Genomic DNA, 25,127 nt, shown 5'->3' on the forward strand with positions numbered 1-25,127 from the left:
TAAAGGTGGTAAGTGACAACAGAAGTTTGCAATCTAGGACGTAAGTCTGAATTCAAAAATCTAATAATGATTAACCAGTACTTATGTGATAAAACTTACCTAAAGGCAGCAACTAGTGGGGCATAAATTGAGTCTCCATCATAAACATATAAATGGTCCCAACTACACTCTGTAGCAAAATGAGTGAAACGAAGTCTCATTATTCTATTTGGCCTGCAAAGAACAAAAAGAGCAGTTTATAATAACCATCATAACTATAAAACATGTGAGAAGAAGATAGAGATCGATTTTTAAAGAACTTACAGGGAGAGAAGAAATAAGGGCACATTAGTTCCCTGATATCCTGTGTCCTTGGGCTGTTTGTGTACTGTTTATTCTCTGTTACGTCCTCACTGACATGAAACAGCAACTACACTAGCCCCATGTGAGGAATACAAACAAATATTTGTTGAACTGATTTCTTTTTAAAGTCAGGAAACAGGGCGCCCGGGTGGCTCAGTCGTTGAGCGTCTGCCTTCGGCTCAGGTCATGATCCCGGGGTCCTGGGATTGAGCCCCGCATTGGCCTCTCTGCTCAGCAGCAAGCCTCCTTCTCCCTCTCCCACTCCCCCTGCTTGTGTTCCCTCTCTCGCTGTGTCTCTCTGTCAAATTAATAAATAAATAATCTTTTAAATAAATAAATAAGGAAATAAATAAAAATAAAAAATAAAGAATAGCATATAAACGACATTCCTTCATTTGTCAAAGATTTATTTCATACTTACTATGTGCAGAGATAACATGATTTTCCAAACAAAATCGCCATGGTCTATGCCTCTCTGGGCCTTACAGTCCATACAGTGGCTATTCTTTAACAGCCTGTGAATCAACCCATTAGCCCTTCTGTTTCTGCACTTCCTTCCCTACTCAACTTCAGATTCCAGTGTCATTTCACAAACACAAGTGCCAGTTCTCTATACTTGCCTACCCTTCTGCGTTTGCATGGAACTACCTGGCAAAGGCCCGGTCTAGAGGACACCAGTTATCTGCTCTGACTTAGATTAAATGCAAAGAAAACGAAGCCTACCACCGGGTCCTCCAGAGGTCCTCAAGACCACCGCGTAGGCTGCTTTCGGGACCGGTCACAGCTCACCAACTTCCACCTGGCACTTCAAGTCTGCCAGCAGTGCTACTACTCATTCTCTCTCTCCTTCTGCACAGTTGCTGCTCACTCCCAATTACGGTTTCAAACCATTCGCTCCCACCTCCCTGCTTCAGCTCAGCACCCAGACAAAAATCTCTCAACTCCCCGTTTTCCAAAACAGATACACCCACCCACTCCTCTGTCCATCTCTCAAACACTTCACATCTCCCTCCCATCTAGAACTTTCCATATCCTCATTTTAATTTCCTTAAGTACCACATATTTTACAAAAAACAACAAAACGTAAAAACGTCAAATCTCAACTCTCCTTCCAGCTATTACCTCTCTCTGCTGAAGAGAGTGAACCTCCACACAAGACTTTGCTTTCTCGGTTTCCTCACATCCCACTCACCCTCTTCGCTCTCAAACCTGGCTTCCACCCAAACACTCCACTCAAAAACCTCTTGGTAATACCAGCACCGTTTATATCCTGGTGATGCCTAATTATATGTCTCCAGCCTAGGCCTTCCCTCTACGCCACACTCGTCTACCTAACATCTCTAAGCAAACAACTAAGTAAGTTCATAAACAAGTTAACTCAGCTGATGATGGCTACCGTGAAGATATGAAAGGAATGTGATGTGTACAACAGGTGGTAGGGAATTACCCCAGAAACCTTTGGAAGAGATGAGAACGACAAGAAATAGGCCGTGTGAAATGAATAGGGAACCATGTTTCGGACAGAGGGAACAGCAGAGTCTTCAAGTCCAAGTGAGAAAGGGGTTAATGTGTCCAAGCAACAAGAAGAAAACCAGTGTGTCTGAAACACAGCAAAGAGAGGACACCACATGAGATGAGAAGCGAGAGATGGGCGAGGGGCAACAGCAAAAGCTGGGAGGCCAATTTCAAGGCCATCACAGTGGTCCAGGAAAGACAGGATGGTTGGTGTCTCACAACAATTGTAGAGATGAAGATGAAAAGAAGGGAGATGGAGTGGGAAGACGTTCTAGAGGGAAAACGGGCAGAACTTACGGACAGGCTGAATATGGGGATAAGGGGCAGAAGGAGTTAAAGGTTTTGCTCAGGCTGAGGAGGAACCACCAAGAGCACCTTCAGAGGAATGCTGCAGAAGGACGTCAGATAGGAACGAACTGATAGGAAGCATAGGGGCAAACAACTCCTTAGAGCAGCAGTTCTCGAGCTATGGGCCTCACAATGCCGGGAGGGGCCCTGGGACTCTTTTAGGGCAGTCTACGAGGTCAAATCTATGTTCACGATAATCCTAAAATGTCTATGAGGTCAAATCTATGTTCACGATAATCCTAAAATATCACGTGCCTTTATCAGCACGTTGGCATTTACTAACGGTGCAGGAGTGATGGTGGGAGAAACAAACTGCCGGCACCTTAGGACAGTGAGGCGGAAGCACCAAAATGGACCAGTAATCACTGTTATTCTTCACCACTACACGCTCACAGAGAAAGGAAAAATGGATTTCATGGAAGGATATCTTTATTAAGTGGTAAAAACTGTTAATTTCATTAAATCTTGACCCACGAGTACACATCTTTTGAATATCCCACCTGACAAGACAGGAAGTACGGACAAAGCACTTCTGCTACCTAACACAGGACAGTGGTCTCAAGGAAAATCACTTTTGCAATCGTTTGGGTGGTGAGCTGAACTAGTTGCTTTTTCCCCCAGAATGCCATCTATCGTTTTTACTTAAAAGAACAACTAACAAACTATGGTTATGCAGACTTGTATATTTGGTAGATACTTTCTTAAAAATGAACAAAGGGGGCGCCTGGGTGGCTCAGTCGTTAAGCGTCTGCCTTCGGCTCAGGTCATGATCCCAGGGTCCTGGGATGGAGCCCAGCATCAGGTTCCCTGCTCAGCAGGAGGCCTGCTTCTCCCTCTCCCACTCCCCCTGCTTGTGTTCCCTCTCTCGCTGTCTCTCTGTCAAATAAAGAAATAAAATCTTAAAAAAAAAAAAAAAATGAACAAAGCAAGTCTATCACTTCAAAGAAAACAACTGACAGTACTTGTTGCCAAAGATAAAATGTAAGCTTTCAAGCAATAATTAGTTATGGAAAATTTGCATCTGCCACCCAGATGCAAATTCTCAATGCTTCAAACTTTGATGAGATTAATGGTGATGCTAACCAAGTGATTTTTCACATTATATCATGAAATATATCAAAATTTGGAAGATCTGCATAATTCAGTGAACATGATTTTCCAAATAACCCATATATCCTGTTACAAAACCATGCAAGGGTTAAAGAGCCATTCCAAAGTACAAGAAAACCAACAGATTTTAACTTAAGTTCTAAAAGTTCATGAACATTGTTTCAGATTCCACACTGCAATTTACTTTTAAGAAATCAGCACTTGTCAAGCTTTGATGTAGTATCAAAGAAGACCATCCAAAATTATTTAGAAGGGTTATTAAAATATCCTTCCTTTTCCTACTACATATTCAAGTGACGACTAATTTTCTTTACATACTTCAACCACAATAACATATTGTAACAAAGTGAATGCAGAAGAAAATATAATAATCTGGCTATCTTCTATGGAGCCAGACACAAGAGATTGTACAAAAATGTAAAACAATACCATTCTTTTCACTGATTTTTTAAAAATACAGGGTTTCCTTTTTCATAAAAATATGTCACACGTGCTGACATAGAGTAGGTTTATCATGCCTTTAAATGAGTTAATGAAGAGTTTCCTTAGTGTTAATTTATTATATAATAAACACAGATAACCCACAGAAACAAAAATTACTTGGAATTCTCAAAATTTAAGAGTGTAAAGGGGTCCTGAGACCACAGAGTTTGAGAAACGCTGCTTTAAAGATTTGCCATTAAGAATGGCGCCTGTCAGGACTCCTGGGTGGCTCAATTGGTTGAGCGTTGGCCTTTGGCTCAGGTCATGATCCCAGGGTCCTGGGATCAAGTCCCACATCGGGAATCCTTGCTCAGCAGGGAGCCTGCTTTTCCCTCTGCCTGCTGCTCCCCACTGTTTGTGCTTGCTCTCTCTCACTCTCTCTGACAAATACATAAAAAATCTTAAAAAAAAAGAATGGCGCCTGCCTGGGTGGCTCAGTCAAATAAGCAACCAACTCTTGATTCTGGCTCAGGTCCTGATCTCAGGGTCATGAGTTCAAGCCCCACACTGGGCTCCATGTCCAGGGTGGAGCCTACTTTAAAAAAGAAAAAAATTGCCATGAAGAGAAGAAGGCAAAGGCAAGAGCTGAAGGGTACAGGGGCCCAGAGCAGAAGCCATCTGAACAGTAACAGGTATTTTTATTTTCCTGACCCCAATAAAAATAGGTACTTACAAAAAATGATATAATATTGTAATTTTCTACTGCTTTAAGCAAACCATTTCAAATATTCAAGAGTTTTAACTATTATAATTGACAATATACAAATTTCTGGTGTATATAATTCATTCACAGCTTTAAATCCAACCCAAAACTTTTTTCAGATTAACAATGAAGATTAAGAAAAATGAAATCAAATTCACTTGTCAGATGAAAAATTATCAAATGAAAAATATTTTTAAGTACTTTATGTTACAGATTGTTAACTGTGCTTGTAAAAAAAAGTAATGCCACACTGAGCTCAGAAAAAAAAAAATTAAACCAGCCATTACTACTTACTGTCCTTCAATGAGCCATGTGCACTTCGTTTTATATTTATAATTTCCAGGTCCATCTGTTACAAACCCAGAAGATCCAGTTAATCTGTAATGCAAATTAAAAAAAAAAAACTTAAGTCCATCAAAATTTCACATATCAATATCTTTCTTAATTCTCAATTCAATACAAGTTAAGCATAGTGGGTACATTAATGCATAACCAGAAGAAAATCACTGGATAGTTAATGATCAGATTATACAAATCTAGGTGAAAAGAATACTTGGCATAAACTTAAGAAAAGGGGGTACAAATACATTAAAACCAACAGGAGTAAACAAAAACATATCTAAATCTTTCTAGCTGAGATAAGAAATCCATACTTTGTACCATGAAAATGGCTGTAAGAACTTATTTATAAAAATGAGTTAGTTTTTAAAAAGTAAGATCACACAGTTACAGGTATAATTAAAACGTATTTAATACAATAATACTGTGGAGAACATAACTGAGATGGGCAAGCACATCCAGCCACAACACAAAATGGACCCATCACACTCATCTTGCTTCTGAAGGCAATCTACCACACCCATGAGCAGTGTCCATCAGCACCTGTCTTCCCACACACCGGCTGAGTACGAAGTTCGTCAATATTTTTAGGTCTTGCCAGTATGATAGGCATATCCTGAAATCTCATTAATGTTTTGACTGGACTAACCCTGAAGCTTGAATATCTTCTCGTATGTTTTGGTCATTTGCATTTTCTCCTTTGTGAATTAAAATTTCATATTCTGTGCCCACTTTACCACCAAGTTATCTTTTCCAAATTAATGTTTAGGAGCTCTTTTTATATTAAGGAGCTCCTATCTGCATGTTAAATACACTATAAATATATTTTCTCAGTTTACTTTTTTCTTTATATTTTGTGTCTGTTATCTTTTGCTATATATAACTTTTTAATATTTAAAAAGGATGCTATTTCCTTCCTCACTGCTGTTTCCAGATCATTTTTCCTCTGTCTTCCATCACCAATGTCAGCCTTTCTGAAACAGATGTTCTCCTCTGGATCTGCCTCCCCTACTTTCTAACTACTGACATTCCAGTTACTCCTTCTCACCCACTGATACCAGCATCTAGTTCACTGTCTTCCATTCAACTACATCAACATCCAAGATGTTCCAATCAGAACCCAAGCTCTCCATTTCTTAACTTCACCATTAACGGTCTTTTCGTCCACCCCACATTAGTCATCCACTCCTCTGGGCCCTGCCATTATCTGTAACAGCAAAAGCACCAAAATCTTCATTTTAGGCATCCTACATTATGACCACTATCTCTTTTGCCTCAAGCTCATTTAGCCTAGCTCCCCTTTTCCAGGAAGTCATCAGCTCTAAGGGGACCTCCAATCCACTGATCACTTCTTCACATTCATCAGCCACCACCCACACATTTGACTTTCCCACTTACCTAGTTAAGATTCCATGGTCCATCACAATTATCATCACCTGCAAATCCCTTGGCTTCTTTCCCCTTCTCTCCCTCTGCTGTACTTACCTGGAGATTGATATCTCCATGCCTTACTCCCAATATCCATTTTACCCCCAAGATGTTAGTCTGAGCCAATCATGGTTTTCTGTGCCCCCTGCCAATAACTGATTAGAAATGTGTATCAGTTAAGATTAGGTCCTAATGCCCTGTACCTCTGAAACAAGATAGTAGGAAGGGAAAAATGAAGGGGGGGTGGGGAATCGGAGGGGGAGACGAACCATGAGAGACTATGGACTCTGAGAAACAAACTGACGGTTTTAGAGGGGAGGGGGGTGAGGGAATGGGTTAGCCCAGTGATGGGTATTAAGGAGGGCACATACTGAATGGAGCACTGGGTGTTATACGCAAACAATGAATCATGGAACACTACATCAAAAACTAATGATGTAATGTATGGTGACTAACATAACATAATAAAATTAAATTAAAAAAATAAAAAAATAAAAAGATTAGGTCCTAATGCAACTGACAGAAAAACGTAAATAGTAATGGCTTAAACAAGATATAAAGTCCAAAGGAAAGAAATACAGAGCACATAAGGGATTTCTATAATCATCAGGGACCTAATGCTCTTCTGTCTTGCTCTGTCATCCTCAACATGTGGCTTCCACCCATAATCCAAGATGGCTGCTCAAACTCCAACTTTTACTCCCACATTCTACCCAGCAGGAAGGAGGAAAAGAAAACAAGGTGCACATCCCCTCCCTCTAAGTCAAACAGGACAATTCAACTTCTATCCCGTCAGCCAAAAGTTATTGACATATTTAAATGTAAAGGGAGGCTGAGAAATATAGCCATTATTCCAGATGACCATGTACTCAATGAAAAATCAGGATTCCCTTTACTAGCAAAATGGAGAAAGGCAAAGAAGGGTCATTACTAGTCTCTGTCACGGCACGTAATCTAATACTTAGATGTGAGGGCAAGTCTTGATGGAGGGCTTCCAGGAACTATTTTTTCATTCTTAAGAAAGACAGTGAGATGTATCACATAATCTCCCCTTTGAGGAAGGACTTACTGCCTCGTCAACAGGCAGCCTCCAAGTATCAGTTCCTTGAGGAGCTGCCCTGCCCCAGGTCACACCCTGCTCAGGGCAGCTCACACCACAGAGGGTAGAAAGGCTGGAACATTTCAATCCAACATGAAACAATTCTGACAGACAATCCTTTGCTCTAAGCTCCCCTTTGTCAGGCCTGCACTGAAGCTCAACTTCTTCGTTTGCCCAGTTCTGCTTCCTGCTATTTTCTCTCACAGATGTTATAACCAACTTGTGCCCCAAACTCCATCTCAGCAATGCAGCCATCATGCTACGAGGTTGAACACAAAGCCAACACCAAGAATGACAAACCAAAGGAATGCAAAGGTCTACGAAGAGCAGTACCAACCAACCAACCACAGAGGCCACTCCAAGTTTATGGGCTAATAAATTTCCCACTGGTTACTGGTTCATTGTGTATATGTGTGTGTGGACACACGTTAGGCCCTTCTAGCTCAGAAAGTTTTCTGGCCTTCTACTATGCTTGTTTTGCTCCTAAGAGTTTCTATTGATTTCACATACATAGACATACTCAGGTCTTTGCAAAGCAGCATCACTTTTAGAAAAGATACAGGTTGTTTTAATTTTAAATATTCACTTAGTATCTTTAAAGCTAGCATTGATGTAATTTTACAAATAATGAAGAGTTATGATCACTGATAGCCTTTTGTCAACTAAAGGACAATTCTCCTTTTGTAACTTCTCTCCCCAAGTACTCCCACCCACCCCACACTAAGATAAACATTTAACCACCTAGTAAGCATTCTTTTTTTTTTCTTTTTTAAAGATTTTATTTATTTATTTGAGAGAGAGAGAATGAGAGACAGAGAGCATGAGAGGCAGGAGGGTCAGAGGGAGAAGCAGACTCCCTGCCGAGCAGGGAGCCCGATGCGGGACTCGATCCTGGGACTCCAGGATCATGACCTGGGCCGAAGGCAGTTGCTTAACCAACTGAGCCACCCAGGCGCCCCACCTAGTAAGCATTCTTAACTATTTTTCTTCATACTCATGAGCCCATGACATATGCACAGTTCTCTTCAATTAATTTTTGGCTACACAAATTATTATACAAACTTCTCTGCATCTTCCTTTTCTCCTACAACAAAACTTTTTGAGACTCTCTTCGACTAAACAGGTATTAGTCTAATTCACTTTTTCCACGAAGCATAATCTTCTAACCTATTGAGGTAGCATTTTTTTCTGCCTTTCTCCTACTAACATTCATTTTGTTTTCAGTCAGCTGGCATTATGCACATGGCTGCAATAAATATCCCTATACATATGGCCTTACTTGTGCTTTAATTTCTAAGAATAGAATCTTAGGAGGAGGATTACTGGGCCAAAGGAAAATGAATTTTAATTGTTAACCAAGCTGCCAAATTATTTCCAAAACGGCTGTAATGATTCACATTTGCACAGCAGTACATGAGCGCATGCTATTCTCCATGTCCCCCCCGTATTAGGTATTCTTGTTTCTTTTAAATTGTTAACTTGAAATTTTCTGTGTTCTAGTGAGTGGCCAACATGTGTTTATTGAAAGGGGAAGGCCAGGAATATCAGCTACATTTTCAGGTCAAGCGTTGTGTTATCACTGATGATCCAGGTACGGACAACAGTACTGCCTGTGCTTACTTCCCCAGCAGTCACGCAAAGGCACCTGATTGAAACAGAAAGACTCTTCAACAACACGAAACCAGAAATACTGAGAATTAATAACTCCTTGCTTCTACCAAGCTTCCAGTTCAAGAATACACTAGGGTGATTCTGCAATAGAAACAAATACAGGGAAAACGGGAACCCTCCATAGGAGGTGGGTTTCAAAGGAGTCACCTTATAATTATTTCTTTCTAATTATTAGTATTATTAGCAAGCAATGTGGCCTGTAAAAAAAAAAAAAACACCTCAACTTTTCTCACCTGTTTATAGATTTTCTTTGTGGTCAAGTGTGTTGGACATCGATAAACTTTGACCAAAGTTCCTTGGACATTGGGGGAAAAAAAAAATCTATCGTAGGAATGTAAACTACTACTGATGTGTAATTCAGTTTACTGAATGCACTAGTCAACTCCTTTATATTCTCACCTGTTACCTACTAGATCTATTTCTGAGAAAGGTGTATTGAAATCCCATACCATGACACATTTGCCATGTTATTTTTGCTTTATGTATTTATTTAGCCATATAAGCCTATAACTATTAAATCTTCATAAACTGTCCTTTTATCATAACAACCATTTATATAGTTTGATGTTCATGTTTCACCTTGTCTATTATTATAATCACTGATTTTGTTGTCTTCTGGGGCCATAGATCTTTATCCAACTCTTCATTTTTCATATTTCCTTATCAAATTTTCAAAGTTTCTTTCTTCAAACAGGATATGGTTAGGTTTTGTTTCTCAACCTAGTCTGACACTTTTACTGGCACAATATAATTTGTCACATTTACTGTGACTGCTATACTGATTTGATTCCTTCCAACCAAAATTTTAAATCAATCTTAGTGAGGAGTAATTTATATACAATAAATGGCACTTTAAATGTACAATTTCTTAAGTTGTGACAAACGTATATACGTGTGGAACCCTCCCAAACAGCACATAAAACAGGTCTGTTACCCCCAAAAGTTCCTTCACCCCACCCTGCAGTTAATCTCTCCCAACACTGATCCTATTTCTAGCACTATAGACCAGTTTTATACAACATGATTTAATAAAACCATACAGAGACCCTCTTGTGCCTTGCTTCTTTTGATCAGCCTGATGTTTCTCAGTATTGTTATCAGTAGTTGGTTCGCTTCCTATTGCTGAGTAGCATTCTAATGCATGAATATACCGCAACTTGTTTATTCATTCTCCTGTTGATGGACACTTGGATTATGTAGTTATAGGCTCTTATGAATAAGGCTGCTAAGAACACTTGTGTACAAGCCTTTGTGTGGACATGTGTGGACATTCCTCTTGGATAAACACATAAAAGTGAAATCACTGGATAAAATTATAGATATATATCAAATTTAAAGAAACTGCCATAATTGTTTCCTAAGTGGTTATGCCATCTTACACTTCCATCATCAAGGAATCTTCACTGTTCCCAGGTCTCCCAGTACACCCCTTGCCTCAAGCACAGGTAAGATTCTGCCCATCCATTTAGCAATGTATTGACCTTATGGAGGTCAGGAAAATCTACTATACATCACACTATCCAGGATCTGAAGCTTCATGGTCTTTGTCCCTTGCTACATTGGCCTGGCTATATACCAGTTCTCTGTCTGGGAGGATCACAACAGATCCTAGATCTTATAGTTTCCTATAGGTCCCCCCAGCAAGCTGGCTCAAGAAAAGCAGAGCGCTTGCAGTTGGAGAGCCAGGGAAGCAAGCTTCATTTAGACTGCCATGTTCCTTTTTTTTTTTTTTTTTAAGATTTTATTTATTTGACAGAAGGAGACACAGTGAGAGAGGGAACACAAGCAGGGAGAGTGGGAGAGGGAGAAGCAGGCTTCCCACCGAGCAGGGAGCCTGATGTGGGGCTCAATCCCAGGACCCTGGGATCATGAGCTGAGCCAAAGGCAGATGCTTAACGACTGAGCCATCCAGGTGCCCCTAGACTGCCATGTTCCTATCAGGCTGCCATGTTCCTCATATCCCTCTTGGTTCCTCTTCATGGCTAAAATCCATTTATGTTTGGATTTTCTGTTGCTTTCAAGTAAAACCATCCCAATTACTAATTTTACCAGTTCTACAATGAATACTTTTCCCCTAATAGCTCAGAAATCAGGATGTACTATAAATTCAATGGCATGTCACAGTTTAAAGGAAGTGTTTTTTCTTTCTTAGTCGTACACAAGATAAGGAGGCATTTTACATTCAATGGCATCTTAGCGAGCTGAAGTTACACATATGGCAAACTCTAAACCTGGTTGAACCCAACTCTGCTTACTCTGCATGTGCAACCAAGTAGCTGGATAAAACTAGAGACACAACATTGTACTGACTGGTCTCATTACACGTTTATAAACACACATCTCAAATAAGTTCTCAGTACTGCAGGACAACAATCTTTCCACTTTCCTGGCCAGTTCACTTTTATACCTTATTATCTTTCAACTTCCCTAACCCTCTTCCCTCTTTTCAATTTCAACTGATGATCAGTGGATTGCTTTACTCATTTCAAGTGTATTTCCCCCCAGTGGAACATAAACTTCATAACAGTAAAGACTTTTGTCTCTTCTGTTCACTATTTCCAGTGCCTAGAAGCGTGCCTGGCATCTTAATGACACTAAGTGAATAGCAGTGGAAGAAATAAATTAGAAGAACTATATTTTCTCTTCCCATTACTAAATGCATGTACTTTCCCCTAGTTACAATGGATAAACTATCTAAATTCATCTAGGGTTAAATCCTCTACCTGGGCCCAGAATTCTCAAATTCTACTCAATCAAGGGCACCAGCAGAACAAACCTAATTCCAACCCCAACCCCACACTTCTCTCTACTGGATCAGCATGAGATGAGCTATCAGATTCCCTTTTTTAAAAATAAACTTTCTTCATCTTATATTCCTATCACGCTACTGCCACTTCTGTGCTTTTACAGCAAAAGTCTTGAGAATTATCTACTCTCACTGACAACGTTCTCACCTACTAATTTCTCAACCCATTCCAGCTAGGCTCTAACCCTAACTTCCCCAGCCCCGCAAAATCCTTTAGTTAAGGTATATGAGCATTTGAAATAGTTGATGCCTCCCTTTTTCTTTCTTTTTTTTTTTTTTTTTAAGATTTCATTTATTTTTGCCAGAGAGCGAGCGAGCACAGGCAGGGGGAGCAGAAGGCAGAGGGAGAAATGGCTCCCCGCTGAGCAGGGAGCCCGATGCGGGGCTCGATCCCAGGACCCTAGAATCATGACCCGAGCTGAAGGCAGATGCTTAACTGACTGAGCCACCCAGGCACCTGATGCCTCCCTCTTTCTTTCTTTCTTTTTTTTTTTTTAAGATTTTATTTATTTATTCATGAGATAGAGAGAGAGGCAGAGGCAGAGGGAGAAGCAGGCTCCCCACAGAGCAGGGAGCCCGATGCGGGGCTCGATCCCAGAACCCTGGGATCATGACCTGAGCTGAAGGCAGATGCTTGACTGAGCCACCCAGGCGTCACATGCCTCCCTCTTTCTTAAAAAAACACTTTCTTCACTTGGTTTCCAAAATCCCCCACTCTCAATTCACAGCTTCTTCTCAGTTCCCTATGGTAAATCCACCTGCTTGTCCCAGTCAGTCTCTAGTTGTAGGAATGCCCCAAGGCTCCACCTCAATCTGCTTCTCTGCACGAAGTCATACTGATCTTATACTGTCGCAAAACTTTAAATACCACCTTATACATATTTTTAACAATGAAATTTTCATCTCTATGATGGTAACACCATTCTCCTGGTTATCCCTGGCAAAAACTCTGAATAATACAATCATATCCTCTGTCAAAAAAACAAAAACAAAAAAACCTTTCTTTTTTTTTTCCTTTCCAATATTTGTGACTTTATTATTTTTCAGGCCTTGTTACAATTAGTTAAGATCTCCGTTATCATATGGAAAAGAATTGGTGATTGGTAAGAATTGGGTAATGTCTTGTTCTCAATCTCAGGGGAAAACTTTCAGTATTTCACTGGACAGTGTGGTATTTACCCTAAGTTCTTTGCAAAACCCTTAATACCAGATTAAGGAAGTACCTTTCTATTCCTAGTTTACTAAAGATTTTTAACATTAGTGAGTACTGAATTCTAGTTTTTTTAAAAAACTGTGTATCTAATGACCATTTGCCTTTTCTCCCTTATTCTATTAATGCTGTGAATGATATTGATTTTCAAATATTAAACTGACATTGAATTTCTCAAATAAACCCAAGTTGGTCATGATTCCATTTATATTTTGCTGGATACAGTTTGCAAATATTTAAAATTTTTTTTAGCTTCGTAAGTTAGACTGGCCTGCTTTTTGTCAGGTTTTTTTCTTTTAAAGATTTTATTTATTTATTTGACAGAGAGAGAGAGTACAAGCAGGGGGAGCGGCAGGGAGAGGGAGAAGCAGGCTCCCCGCTGGGCAGGGAGCCCGATGCGGGACTCGATCCCAGGACCCTGGGATCATGACCCGAGCCAAAGGCAGACGCTTAACGACTGAGCCACCCAGGCGCCCCTCGGACAGTCTTAATAGGAAGGATGTTCCAAAGACTTAGAGATTAGCTCCAAGGAGCTGGCAAAGGGCCAGAAAGCCCGACTCAGGGCTCAATCCCAGGACCCTGGGATCATGACCCGAGTGGAAGGCAGACGCCCAACCGACTGAGCCACCCGGTGCCCCATTTGTCAGGTTTTGATAACAAAATTACGCTTGTTGTATAAAAATAGGAAAGGAATTTCACCTATTTTCCTATCTGTAGGAGAGTCTGTGTAAGATTGTTGATATTTCTTGTAAAAGTTTGGAAGAATTCACTGGTAAAGCCATCTTGGTCTGGAGGTTTCTTTTGAGCAACTTGGGTTTACTAGAGTTTGCCATTTCATCTAAATTTTTCAAATTTATTGGAATAAACTTATTACCAATATCCTATGATTTTTCCAATGCATGTAGGATCTATGGTGATGTCCTCTTTATCATTATTGATCAGTAATTTGTTTTCTTTTTCTCTTTATCAATCTCTCCAGCAGCTTATCCATTTTGTCTTTTCTTTTATATATATATTTTTTTTATTTAAGTAATCTCTGCACCCAACATGGGGCTCGAAGTTACAACCCTGAGATCAAGAGTCACACACCCCACCAACTGAGCCAGCCAGGCTTCCCTCAATTTTATTTTTCCTACTCTAATGACTTTGAGTATATTTTGTAGTTTTTCAATGTTCTTGAGTTGAAAACAGATCACTGACTTCCAACCTTTCTTCTTTTTTAGTGTATACATTTAAAACCCTTTCATTCTCAGCACTGCATTAGTTGTACCCATAGTTCTGACATATAATACTTTCATTATCATTCAGTTCAAAATTTCCAAATTCCCAGGGTGATTTCCTTTTTTTTTTTTTAAAGATTATTTATTTATTTATTTGAGAGAGAGAGAATGAGAGAGAGAGCACATGAGACGGGGGAGGGTCAGAGGGAGAAGCAGACTCCCTGCCGAGCAGGGAGCCCGATGCGGGACTCGATCCAGGGACTCCGGGATCATGACCTGAGCCGAAGGCAGTCACTTAACCAACTGAGCCACCCAGGCGCCCGGTGATTTCCTTTTTGATTCATGAATATTTTGAAGAGCACAGTAACTATATGGTGCCAATTAGGACAAGTGTTTTTAAAATCTTTGTTCTATTAATTACAGAGAGGGGTGTTAAAATATTTTCTAACATCAATGGATGTTTAAAAAGCAGGAGGAAAACCTAATGAGGAGCAGGATATATGCATGGTTTTAAAGTGTTTCCCCACATATTGCTTATTGGTAGCAAGGAGGGAATAAAATAATAATTAGATACTGAAAAAAAAGAGAACACTCAAACAGGAGAACGAAATTAATATAAAAAATAAGGGAAAAATAGGTGTCATACACTTCCAGGTATGAGAGCTTGAGAAGGGCCATCCCTTCACCTATGCAGTATTCTGACCAAGGATGCATAACTTGAATCTAACCATGAGGAAATATGAAACAAAAGCAAAATAAAGAACTGGATTTAAACGGGGGGGGGGGGAGGGGGGGATGTATTCATGAAAGAGTGTCAATATCATTTTTTAAAAAAGAAGGCAGTAGAAATGGTCTACATCAGGAGTCAGCAAACTACAGTCCTTAGGCTAAATCCTGCCTGCTGATTGTTCATGTAAATAAATTTTACTGGAATACAGCCATGCCCTTTTGCTTACTTATTGTCAATGTAACTTCATGTTACAAGAGCAGAAGTGAGTAACTGTACAGAGACAAAGCAGGAAATATTCACTATCTGGTTTTTACAGAAAAGATTTGCTGACCCATGTTCTAGATTAAAGTAGGCTATAGAGACAACAATTAGATGCAGTATCCAACCCTAGACTGGATCTGGTACTGGAAGGGGGGTAAGCAAATAATATAAAGGACATTATTAGGTCAACTGAAAAAATGTAGTACAAACAATAGATTAGATAAAGGTATTGTATCAATGTTAAATATACTGAAGGTGAAAACTGTACCTTAAGACTTAAGTCTCTTAAAATGATCACTACCCTTAGAAAATACACACTAAAGTATTTTATTTAAAGGGTCAAGAGCCATGAGATACATATATCTTATTATCAAACAGTTTCAAGAAAAAACATTGTGTTTATGTGTGAGAACACAAGCAAGTTCACAAATGACAGACTATTTTTCAGCCCTTGTCTCTCTGTGCTTCTGTCTAGGAATGTTTTCCCAACATACCTTACAGTTCATTGATTCACTCTTCATCTGCATCTAAGATTCCTAAAGTCAGTTACTGTATCTTCAGTTTCTGTTAATTCTTTTTTATATTTTCTAACTCTTAAAAAAAAAAAAAGGTCTAGTCATCTAACTTCTTAAAGTGATCATTTATTTCAAAGTCTGTTTCTAATCATTCTTTTTTTTTTTTTTAAAGATTTTATCTATTTGACAGAGGGAGAGAGACAGCGAGAGGAAACACAAGCAGGGGGAGTGGGAGAGGGAGAAGCAGGCTTCCCGCTGAGCAGGGAGCCCAATGCGGGGCTCCATCCCAGGACCCTGGGATCATGACCTGAGCCGAAGGCAGACGCTTAACGACTGACTCTTCTGTGTCTCCACTAATGTCCTTTTTCTATTCCAAGATCCAATCCAGAATACAACACTAAAGTTAGTTGTCATGTCTTCTTGCCTCCCTGAACCTCTTTTCAACAATTTAAATTTTAGTTGAGATAACAGAGTCACATTTATTATAATAATGCAGTTATAAGAAATAATACAGAGTGATTCCTTATATACTTTGATCAAGTTCCCTAAATGGTAACATTTTTTAAAACTACAGTAAAATACCACAACTAGAATACTGACGTTGATAAATCAATCTTATTCAGCTGTCCACAGTTTTACTTTTATACTCGTGTGTGTGTGTTTTTAAGTTCTACACAATTTTGTCACCTGTGTAGGTTCATGCATCCACCACCAGTCAAGATACTAAACGGATCCAGGGGCGTCTGGTGGCTCAGTCAGTTAAGCGGCTGCCTTCGGCTCAGGTCATGATTCCAGGATTCTGGGACTGAGCCCCACGTCGGGCTCCCTGCTGAGTGGGGAGCCTGCTTCTCCCTCTCCCTCTACCTGCTGCTCCCCCTGCTTGCACTCTCTCTCTAATAAAAGATAAAAAAATCTTAAAAAAAAAAAAGATACTAAATGGATCCAGCACAAGGATTCCTCATACTGCCCCTTTGTAACCACACACACCCTCCACATTCTTAACCCCTGGCAACATTTAATCTGTCATTTTATCTTTATGCGATGTTCCTCTTTGTCTCTGATAATTTTCTTTGCTCTAAAGTATAATTTGTCAATTATTAGTATAGCTATTCCTACCCTTTATTTTTTTTCAATTAATGTTTGCATGGTATATTTTTTCCCTTCTTTTACTTTCTACCTACATACGTTGTTGAATTTGAAGTGACTTTCCTACAAGCAGGATGTAGTTGGATCACATTTTTTCATCCAATTTGCATTTCCATTTTAGGTAATTATTACATTTATAGTAATTACAGATATGTTAAGCCTTAAGTCAGCCACTCTATTATTTGCCTTATATTTGTTTTCTCTGGTTCTCATTCTGTTTCTCTCTTTTTGTCTTCCTGTGGGTCATTTGAACATTTTTTAAGAGTCCATCTTGATTTATTTATATTGTTTTTATATTTTTGTATGTTTTCTTAGCAGTTACTCTTGGCACCAGAATACACACACGTGACTTAGAACAATCTACTGGTAATGATGTTCTACTACTTTTTTTTTTTTTAAGATTTTATTTATTTATTTGAGAGAGAGAATGAGAGAGAGAGAGAGCAGGAGAGGGGGGAGGGTCAGAGGGAGAAGCAGACTCCCCGCCGAGCAGGGAGCCCGATGCGGGACTCAATCCTGGGACTCCAGGATCATGACCTGAGCCGAAGGCAGTCACTCAACCAACTGAGCCACCCAGGCACCCCAATGTTCTACTACTTTTAGTGGAGTGTGGCAACCTCACTTCCATTTAGGTCCTTTATCTTCATCATTTTATTTTTTTAAAGATTTTATTTATTTGAGAGAGAGCACATGCATTAATGCATGGGGGGGGGCGGTGCATGGGGGTAATCTCAAGCAGACTTCCTGCCCAGCCCAGAGCCAGATGTGGGGCTTGATCCCACAACCCCAAGATCACGAACCTAGCCAAAACCAAGAGTTGGATGCTCAACTGACTGAGCCACCCAGGAGCCCCTATCTTCACCACTTAAAATATTATATTTAGTACCAGATGGTTTTTAAAGACTTTATTTATTTGAGAGAGAGAGAGAGCAGGGGGAGAGGGAGAGAGAGAATCTCAAGCAGACAGCCCACTGAGCGAGGAGACCAACACAGGGCTCAATCACATGACCCCAAGCTCATGACCTAAGTCAAAATCAAGAGTTAGATCCTTAGCCAACTGAGCCACCCAGGCATCCCTGGTTTTGTATTTTTTATTCAGTCATCAAATATGATTGCTAACCCTCAGGAGAGTCTATTATTATATTATGTACCTGTATTTCTGCTCTCTCCATTGTTCCTTCTTTTTTCTTTTTTTTTTTTTTTAAAGATTTTATTTATTTATTTGACAGAGAGAATGAGAGAGAGAGCACATGAGAGGGGAGAGGGTCAGAGGGAGAAGCAGACTCCCTGCCGAGCAGGGAGCCTGATGCGGGACTCGATCCTATGACTCCAGGATCATGACCTGAGCCGAAGGCAGTCGCTTAACCAACTGAGCCACCCAGGCGCCCTGTTCCTTCTTTTTTCTTAATGCTACAAGAGTCATTCATCATTTCTCTCCTGTTTAAAGAACTTCCTTTAGCCAATCTTTAATGATAGATCTGCTAGCAACAAATTATTTTCATTTTCCAACATCTGACATCTGACAGTGTTTTTATTTCCCCTTAATTCCTGAGGGACAGATTTGCCGAATACAGAATTCACAAATGACAGTTGTTTTATTCCAACACTTGAGGAATAGTGTGCTGCTTCCACTGGCCCCCATGTTTCAGATGAGAAATCTGTTATTTGCACGGGTGTTCCCCATCATTTCTCTCTGGCTGCTGTCAAGACTTCCTCTTTGCCCTTAGGTTTCTAGGCTTTTACACTGTATATATTTATGTAAGTATATACTTACATACTTTACGTAAGTATATACTTATACTGTATATATTTATACATATTATATATACTGAACATATTTAGGTAAGTAGATACTTACCTATTTGTTAAGTATATACTTGATGTATTTGTCTATTCTTTCACCAATACCACACTATCTTGATTACTGTAGTTTTATAGTAAGTCTTGAAGTCAGGTGGTATTGGTCCTCCAACTTTGTTCTTCTCCTTCAATACTGTGCTGACTACTCTGGGTTTTTTGTTTCTCCATATAAACGTTAGAATCAGCTTGTCAATATCGACCAAATAATTTACTGGGATTTTGATTATATAGATCAAGTTGGGAAGAAGGGAAGAACTGGTATCTTGACAATATTGAGCCCTCTCATCCATGAGCAGGGAATCTATCTCCATGTACTTAGTTCTTTGATTTTGTTCATCAGAGTATATAGTTTTCCTCATAAAAATCTTATACACATTTCGCTAGACCTATGCCTAAGTATTTTACTTTTGGTGGTGCTAACGTAAATGGTATTGTGTATTTAATTTCAAATTCCACTTCTTCATTGCTGGTATATAGGAAAGCAACTGAATTCTGTGTATTAACCTTGTATCTATCTCACACATTTAGATTTCAAGAATTCAATTATGATGCATCTTGGTGTGGATTTGAGTTTTTCTTGTTTGGGATTCACAACTTCTTGGCTTTGCAAGTTTCTTTTGCCAAATTTGGTACATTTTCAGCCATTACTTCTTTCAAATACTCTTTCAGCCCCACCCTCATTTCCTTCTGGGACTCCAATTATGCAAGTGTTAGATCTTTTGTCCCACAGATCATTTTTTCAAGTCTATTTTCTCTCTGTTGTTTAAATTGGAGGATCTCTATTGTTCAGTTCTCCAGTTTACTAATTCTATCCTGTTACTGTCATTCTATTAATTGAACCCATCCAACAAGTTGGGGGCGGGGGGTTGTTGTTGTTGTGTTATCCAATTCTAAAATTTCCATTTGGTTCTTTCTAATTTCATTTGTAATTTGGTTCTAATTGATTTTATTTAGGGCTTTGCTGAGATTTTGTACTTATACTTCTTTCAAGACAATTTTTAATTGATTTTTTTTTTTAGATTTTATTTATTTGACAGAGAGAGACACAGCGAGAGAGGGAACACAGCAGGGGGAGTGGGAGAGGGAGAAGCAGGCTTCCCTTCCCACCGATGTGGGGCTCGATCCCAGGGTCCTGGGATCATGACCTGAGTCGAAGGCAGATGCTTAACGACTGAGCCACCCAGGTGCCCCCAATTTTTAATTGATTTTAAAGCATTTTTATGACAGCTGCTTTAAGATATTTGTGAGAAAATTCCAATATCTGATTCATTTGGGGTTGGTATCTGTTGGTTGCCTTTTCTAATTCAAGTTGCAATTTACCTTATTGGCATGACAGGTCATTTTCTATTGTATCTTGAACATGTTGTCTATTATATTAGAAGTCACTAACATAGAGTTTTATAAAATATTTTATTTTAGCAGGTAGTCACCCTGTTTAGTTTTAGCATATGAATCATGACCCAGTTTTCTGGGCTATTATTCCAATGGCAGATTAATTTTCAGAGTCTCTGTGGTGTTATTTGGCCTGCTCTGTTTATCTGGTACTATTGGGCTCCCATGGGTCCCTGCTGGTGTTGCCTGAGGGGATAAAAGGAGTTTCTTCAAGCCAGGCTGTCAGGTGCTTCTTGGTGGAGGAGGGGTGTGATGGCCCTAAGTTCCCCCCACCAACCCCCTGCTTCCCAGCATCTCTGAGCAGGAAAGGCAAGTCTTGAGTCCACAGAGAAAAAAGAGGCCTCCCAGAACATGCTGCTTCCCATAGCTGGGTCCCTCTTGCCAGTTCCACCCACCTGCCCCTGTATCTCTGGCTAGGGGAGAAAAAGCTCAGGCCCACATAACCAAAGAGACTTCCTTGCACTAGGCCACTTGCAGCTGTGTCCTTCTTGCCAGTAGTGTTCACCCCGGTATCTTTGGGTGGGGGAGGAGACCCTGAAGTCCTCAAGGACAAAGACGCTTCTCAGACTAGAATGCTTGCTGGAGCTGAGTCTCTCTCGCTAGTTCTGCCCACTTGCCTTGATATCTCTCAGTGGAAAAGGGAAGTCTCAAGACAGGTGGGAAAAAGAGTGCTTTGTCTCCACACTTATATTCAGTGGGATTCCTAACTGATCCTCCTTGCCAATGTTACTAAGTTTGCCTGATGTTTTTTTTTTTTTAAGATTTTATTTATTTGACAGAGAGAGAGAGCACAAGTAGGTAGAGAGGCAGGCAGAGGGAGAGGGAGAAGCAGGCTCTCCACTGAGCAGGGAGCCCGACGTGGGGCTCGATCCCAGGACCCTGGGATCATGAGCTGAGCCGAAGGCAGCCGCTTAACCGACTTGAGCCACCCAGGCACCCTGCCTGATGTTTTCAGAAGGAGTTCCACTTGATTGGTGGAAGAAGCGAGCCTACCTGGACGGCATTCTTTTGCTAAGTCAGAGGGTCAGGAAGCACTGGGTCTGGGAGGCCTACTTCTGTTGGGTAGGGGGACGCAAGATGTGCTATGGCTATACTGTTCTAGTCCTGTGGTCCCAAACCAGCTCACCTTTTTCTTACAACCTTTCAGAGTTCTCCTTTGGTTGTCTTCTGCACCAATTTCAGGATTTATAGGTAGATTTAGCAGAGAAAATAGGTCTATACTATCTCACCTGTACTGGAAATCTCCCCTATGAGTCTGCTTCAAACATGTTTTCTCTCTTGATTTTTAGTCAATTCTTTTGTTTTTATTATATATCTGGTTATTTTTTAATTTAATGCCAGACTAAATTTTATAATATACTATGTTATAAATATACATCTAGTTATATGTAAATACATATTACATATTCTCACTAAATATATAAAAACTACACAGATAACTTGAATCAATGGTTGACAGTGTCTTTCTCCAGAGAAAACTTGTATTTACTTCTAGAAAGCAATAAAGCTAGGAGCAGGTCTCCTTAATCCAATTAAGGACTGAGGTGATTTGCTTCAGCCTTTGTGAGAGCTAATCCTCAAGGTGTAGCCTATCCTTCAGAATTCCCAACTAAAAGCCTGGGGTGGTTTCCAGTGCCCTTCCTTCTTTGCAGGCCCTGAACCCCAATTTTATCCCCCAACTCTGCATAACTACCAAAATCTCTACTTAGAATCTCAGCCTCTCTGCCACCACTTTGTTCAACCTCTTAGATGCACGTTTAAAAAATTTTTTTTAAAGATTTTATTTATTTATTTGAGAGAGAGAATGAGATAGAGAGAGAGCATGAGAGGGGGGAGGGTCAGAGGGAGAAGCAGACTCCCTGCTGAGCAGGGAGCCCGATGCGGGACTCGATCCTGGGACTCCAGGATCATGACCTGAGCCGAAGGCAGTCGCTTAACCAACTGAGCCACCCAGGCGCCCTAGATGCACGTTTTAAATCAGCCAATCACTCCAAAGGAAAAGCTATACTGAAATTTGGCCTCACCCCTCTGAGCTTTCCTTCTCCAAAATACGATCTCTCAAGTCCTTGCTGTCTGCTTTGCTCACTTTCCAAAGTCTTTAAACAGGTTTTTAAAAAAATATTCTCCAGTTTTTCCAGTTGTTCTCAGTTGGGAGTGTCAGTTTAGAAAAAGGTATTCTACCACTGATATCAGAAATCTCCCCAGTACTTGGGTGATAGGAAAAGATGTTCCAAGCTCATTTTATAGATTTCCTGGCTCCCCTTTTCCTCCCTTTTTCCAAGGTACCCTAGGTTCCTTCTAGTGGGAATTATTATTTAGAGAACAGAGTCTGGAACTAGAAATGTTTAATGCTGTCCAGGTGGGTTTCTGAGATTTTTTAGTAGAGAGAATTAAGAAATACATTTAAAAAAAAAGAAAATAGTGCCCAACTAGCGCACTTGGTAGAGCACGTGACTCTTGATCTCAGGGTTGTGAGTTCAAGCCCCACATTGGGCATAAAGGCTACTTTAAAAAAATAAAGAAAAGAAAAAAGAAAATACATCATGAGTTCACACTGAAAATTCTTTTCTTTTTTCTTTTTAAAGATCTTATTTATTTATTTGACAGAGAGAGACAGAGCGAGAGAGGGAACACAAGCAGGGGGAGTGGGAGAGTTGGAGAAGCAGGCTTCCCGCTGAGCACGGAGCCGACCCAGAACCCTGGGATCATGACCTGAGCCAAAGGCAGACGCTTAACCAACTGAGCCACCCAGGGGCCCCCTGATACTTCTGAGTCAAACTTAGGATCCCAGAATTCTTACCCAATTTCTCTGATGGTATCTCTTTTCCACACCAAAATCTATGGCCTCAATCCAATGTAACTATCTACTTGCTTACAACCTTACAACACATACCTCCAGAATAACAATACCAATATTATTACCAATTACTACAATTATCTGATTACTAAAACCAGCTTATAATATCTTTGCAGTGGGGTATATACTACTAGAAACTTACAGTCAAATTACTATGTTTCAAAGTCTCTTGAAATTCTCTGTAAGCTTCACCTCAAACTAATATATATTTAGGTTCGGGGGGTGGAGCAAGATGGCGGAGGAGTAGGAGACCTGGATTTCATCTGGTCTCAGGAATTCAGCTGGATAGGGATCAAACTATTCTGAACACCTACGAACTCAACAGGAGATCGAAGAAAAGAATAGCAACAACTCTGAACAGAAAAGCAACCACTTTCTGGAAGGTAGGACGTGCGGAGAAGTGAATCCGAGGTGATATTCGGGAGGATAGATGGCAGGGGAGGGGGCCTCCGTCAGCCACTTCTAGCAAGTGATAGAGCCAGGGAGCACAAAATCGGAACTTTTAGAAGTCTGCTCCACTGAGGGACGTCGCTCCAGTGGCTAAGCCGGGGGTGGAACCCCCACTGGGACAGTGTAGTCTCAGGACCCTTGGGGTCACAGAAAGACCGGGAGTGCCTGAATGCGGCAGAGCTCCCAGGTATCAGAGCGGTGAAGCCGGCTGCAAAGACGGAGCCGAGGCGGGGCTCTCAGCTCGGGGTGGCCATAAACTGTGATCCATGGCACAGTCGGGCCACTGCCCCTCCAGCGGGGACCCAACAAGCGGCAGATCTGGGGAGACTCCCCTTCCTCCCCCGGGAGGAGCGGCACGGGAGTGCACCACAGGGATCTGCTGGGTTTGGAGACTCCACATGGGGTCAGGTGCCAGAGATAGAAATGCTCGGTCACAGGGCGGGTGAGCATGGAGTGCAGCCGGAGACCGGGGAGACGGGAGTGACTCATTGCTTTTCTCTGGGGGTGCACTGAGGAGCGGGGCCCCGAGTTCTTGGCTCCTCCGGGGCGGAGACTGGGAGGCCGCCATTTTCACTCTCGTCCATCAAAGCCTAATGGAAAGCTTGCAGGCAACAAAAGCTCCGGAGAGCAAACCCGAGCAGATTACTTACCCGGACCAGGCAAGGGCAGGGCAATTCCGCCTCCAGCAAAGACATTTGGGAACCACGGCAACAGGCCCCTCCCCCAGAAGATCAGCGAGAACAGCCAGCCAAGACCAAGTTTACCGATCAATGAGAACGGCAGAACTCCAGCGGTAGGGGAATACTGCACATAGAATCCATGGCTTTTTTACCGTGATTCTTTAGTCTTTCAAAGTTGTTTTTTTTTTTGAATTTTTCTTTTTCCCTTTTTCAACCAACATCTTATCCCTTTTTTAAAAAACATTTTTATTTTCCATTTTTAGAGTCATATTTTATCCCTTCATAGTAGTTACCCTTGTTTTTGGCATATATATATAAGTTGTTCTCTCTTTAAAATTTTGAGATACAGTTTCTTCTAACAGACCAAAATATACCCTAAATCTTTAGTGTATGGCTTTGCTCTACTCTCCTGCCTGATCACATTCTCTCCATTTTTTTTAATCCTCTTCTTTTTTCAAACAACTTATCAATTCCTTTTATAAAATTTTTTATAATTTTCATCTTTACAGTCATATTCCATCCCTTCATCATATCAACCCTTAATTTGTGTACATATATAAGTTTTTCTTTCTTTAAAATTTTGGGAGGCACTTTCTTCTAACAGACCAAAATACACCCAAAATCTAGTGTGTGGCACTGATCTATGCACCAGCTTGATCACATTTGATCATATTCTGTTTTTTTTTTTGTTTTGTTTTGCTCTGTTTTTGTTTGTTTTTATCTTCATCTTTTTGTTTTTCTTTTTTCTTTCTTTCCCTTTCTTTTCCCCTGGCTTCAGGTCTTTTCTGATTTGTTTAGAGTATATTTTCTGGGGACGCTGTTACCCTGTTAGCATTTTGTTCTCTCACTCACCTATTCTCCTCTGGACAAAATGACAAGATGGAAAAAATCACCTCAACAAAAAGAACAAGAGGTAGTACCGACTGCCAGGGACCTACTCAATATGGACATTAGTACGATGT

At 40.5% G+C, this 25,127-nt stretch overlaps 1 protein-coding gene across 2 annotated transcripts in view; it reads right to left on the reverse strand.

The window, feature by feature from the left end:
* The window catches only part of ATRN (attractin), a 156,758-nt gene that overhangs the window by 112,192 nt on the left and 19,439 nt on the right, over nucleotides 1-25,127 (reverse strand). For both annotated transcript variants that reach the window (XM_045885482.3, XM_045885483.3), the window contains exons 2-3: nucleotides 4,796-4,879; nucleotides 100-213 (exon numbers count right to left, since the gene is read on the reverse strand). In XM_045885482.3, the coding sequence (XP_045741438.1) occupies nucleotides 100-213; nucleotides 4,796-4,879 (198 nt within the window). The remainder of the gene's footprint in view (nucleotides 1-99; nucleotides 214-4,795; nucleotides 4,880-25,127) is intronic.

The sequence above is a fragment of the Mirounga angustirostris genome, unplaced genomic scaffold, assembly GCF_029215605.1.
Source record: "Mirounga angustirostris isolate CCGP_5_RB_7025 unplaced genomic scaffold, mMirAng1.0.hap1 SCAF_10, whole genome shotgun sequence".
NCBI lineage: Eukaryota > Metazoa > Chordata > Mammalia > Carnivora > Phocidae > Mirounga > Mirounga angustirostris.